Source organism: Sceloporus undulatus, chromosome 4 (assembly GCF_019175285.1).
Source record: "Sceloporus undulatus isolate JIND9_A2432 ecotype Alabama chromosome 4, SceUnd_v1.1, whole genome shotgun sequence".
Lineage (NCBI taxonomy): Eukaryota > Metazoa > Chordata > Lepidosauria > Squamata > Phrynosomatidae > Sceloporus > Sceloporus undulatus.
In genome coordinates this window covers 64,670,241-64,673,166 of record NC_056525.1, presented here as the reverse complement: position 1 = coordinate 64,673,166, position 2,926 = coordinate 64,670,241, and the positions used below count along the sequence as shown (strand labels likewise).

Below are 2,926 nucleotides of genomic sequence, written 5' to 3'. Positions count from 1 at the left end.
AGGCGAGTGTATGTGTGTAGTGGGTGTGCGTATATGTGTGTGTGTGTGTGTATACATGTATGTGTATGCAGTGGACCCTTATTATCCACTGGGGTTTGGCTCCAGGACCTCCCATGGATAACCGAATCCATGGATGGTCAAATCCCATTAAATACAACTGCACAGTAAAATGCTGTGCCTTATATAAAATGGCAAAATCAATGTTCACTATTTGGAATTCATACTTTTTTTATCAGAATGTGTGGATGAGGAATCCGTGGATATAGAGGGCCGACTCTGTCTGTGTGTGTGTGTCTATATATACACATGCACACATACGCTTGCATGTATCACATATGTGTGTCTCCCTCTATATATACATATATATGTGTGTGTGTGTGTGTGTATATATATATATATTTACATACATATGTGTGTATGCATATATGTATATGTGTGTATATATATGTATACATACAAATGCATATATCTCTGTGTATGTGTCTCTCTATATATGTGTATATGTATATGTGTGTATGTCTCTCTCTCTCTCTCTCTCTCTATATATATATATATTCACACACATATAGGTGTGTGGGTGTATGTATATGTGTGTATACATGTGGTGTATATATGTATATATAAGTATATATTTGTGTGTATGTGTTTATATGTGTATGTATACATATTTACATACATGTGTGTGTATACATGTGTGTATATGTATATACCTGTATATGTGTGTCTATACACACACGCACATATATAAACATATATGTGTGTATATGTATATACATGTATATATGTGTGTGTATCTGAGTGTCTCTCTATATGTGTATATGTATCTCTCTCTCATATATATATATGTGTGTGTGTGTGTATTTATGTGTGTGTGTATATTTGTGTATACATACGCGTGCGTGTGTATATCTCTGTGTGTAAGATAGTGGAGGCACTTGTGCTGCTTCTCCTTACAGGGAAGAAGCCTCACACTGAGGTTGTTTATACCTGGCGGAGCTGATCCACCTTCAGGCGATGTGCACCAACATTCGGCCCTCGCGCCTCTGCACTGCTTTAATCATCCGGTTTGGTAGCGCTTTAAATGTCGAGGGGGAGGGCTCCAGGTGGTGGAATTCTGGGAAGGGTCGTGTGTTGTTGCACCGGTGCCACAACAAACTACCATTCCCAGAATTCCACCGCCTGGAGCCCTTCCCCATGACATTTAAAGCGCTACCAAACCGGATGATTAATACAGTGCAGATGTAACCCAGTCCATGAGTGAAACCACCCCGCGGGATCCAGCAGGGCCTGGCGACGACGGGCCCGGGCCCCCGCCTCCCTCCCTCCCTCCCGGGGCCTTGTTGTTGTTGTTGTACCAGTTGGTCATGTCGAGGAAGAAGGCGCATCCGGCGGGGCTGAGCTGGAAGCCGAGAAGGCGCTGGAACTCCCCGATGAGGACGTCCTTGTCGGTGGTGCCCAGGCAGCTGAACTTCTGCATCAGCTCGGCGTCCAGGTCCACGTCCATCCCCTCCATGGCGGGGCCGGTGGCGGCGGCGGTGGCGGCGGCGGCGGCGTGGGGAGCCTCTCCGCCCGCGCCAGCCCGGCCTCTTCCACTAGGCCCCGGGCGCCTCAGCCTCTGCCTCAGCGCCGCGCGGGGGAGGGGGAGCCAGCGGCAGCCACAGAGCGAGAGAGCGAGAGAGCAGAGCAGCCAGGGCACGCAAGGCACGCCGGCGTCGGCACGCAGCGCGGCCGCGTCATAGACGTGGTGACGTCACGCCGCAGGACACAAACATCTTCCCGCCGCAGTAGAGCGAAGGGGAAGGGTTGTTGTTGTTGTTTACAAACGATGTTCTCCGCAAACGGACGGAGGCCGAGGAAGGCCTTTTTTTGTACGACGGTTCGCGGCAGAATCCTCCTGTCGTCATGGTGACCTTCCAAGAAATATATCTTTATATTACATTATTATATATAATATAATATTGCATGTTATAATGTAATATAATAATTAGATTATACAATGTGTATAATATAATATAATCTAGGAAGGGGGACCTCTGGCCGCCCTGCCTGCCCTGACAAGGCAGCAGCATAGAGGACTCTGGAAAATGTCCCCCGCCGCAGACATCCAAAAGGACTTCTGTGAAACACAGTAGTACCTTTCCAAAAGCCCTGGTTGCGTAGCTAAAGCGCAAGCATCTTTTATTTGAGGCACAATGCTTTTACAGACTTACCTGATGCATATATTTTGTTACTGGGGCTGAGAGAGTGTGACTTCCTCAGGGTCACCCTGGATGTTATCAGACAAGGGAAACTGGAAGTATAAGCCAATGGCAATCCAAACACAATCATGGAGTTTCACGTTATTGTGTCATAGACTACCACACGCAATTTTGGGCAATGGGAAGTCAGTCTGAATGTAATCATGGGGTTTCACATTATTGCATGAGAGTTGATCACATGTAATTTCAGGCAACAGCAATCTTTTCGGACAATGGGAAATCAGTTTGAAAGCAATTCGAATTCACATAAATTCACTGAACTAGCAAATTCACGTGAATGCATTCTGGCCCTACTTTCTTTTCATTGGAAGAAATTCCTCCCGTGTGAACATCTCCCCAGTGGGTTTCTATGGCCAAGTGGAAATTCGAACCCTGATCTCCAAAGCCCTAGTCCTACACTGAAACCACGCTGGCTCTCTCTGAGGCTGAGAGAGTGTGAGGTCACCCAACGGGTTTCCTGCCTGTCTGAGTGGGGATTTGGACCCTAGTCTCCAGAGCCATGCGTGTTTACTGGGAACAAATTACATCCCTCAGAGTCCTTCAGGGTATATTGCTTCCAAGGGAGTATGCATAGAATTGCAGGCTTGACACACTAGAAACAAAATTTGTGTTTGTATGTGTATAATTGCTGTACAGTACTTGGATGTACAGGACAACAGTATAGAAAG

At 46.6% G+C, this 2,926-nt stretch overlaps 1 protein-coding gene across 2 annotated transcripts in view; it reads right to left on the bottom strand.

Moving 5' to 3' along the window:
• ILRUN (inflammation and lipid regulator with UBA-like and NBR1-like domains) overlaps positions 1-1,703 on the bottom strand; it is a 62,799-nt gene extending 61,096 nt beyond the window's left edge. The window contains exon 1 of one of the 2 annotated variants that reach the window (XM_042462170.1): positions 1,356-1,703. In XM_042462170.1, coding sequence (XP_042318104.1) covers positions 1,356-1,513 — 158 coding nt within the window. In that variant the 5' untranslated portion in view covers positions 1,514-1,703. The remainder of the gene's footprint in view (positions 1-1,355) is intronic. The other variant, XM_042462171.1, reaches the window with a different exon arrangement.
• Positions 1,704-2,926: the final 1,223 nt, after the last annotated feature.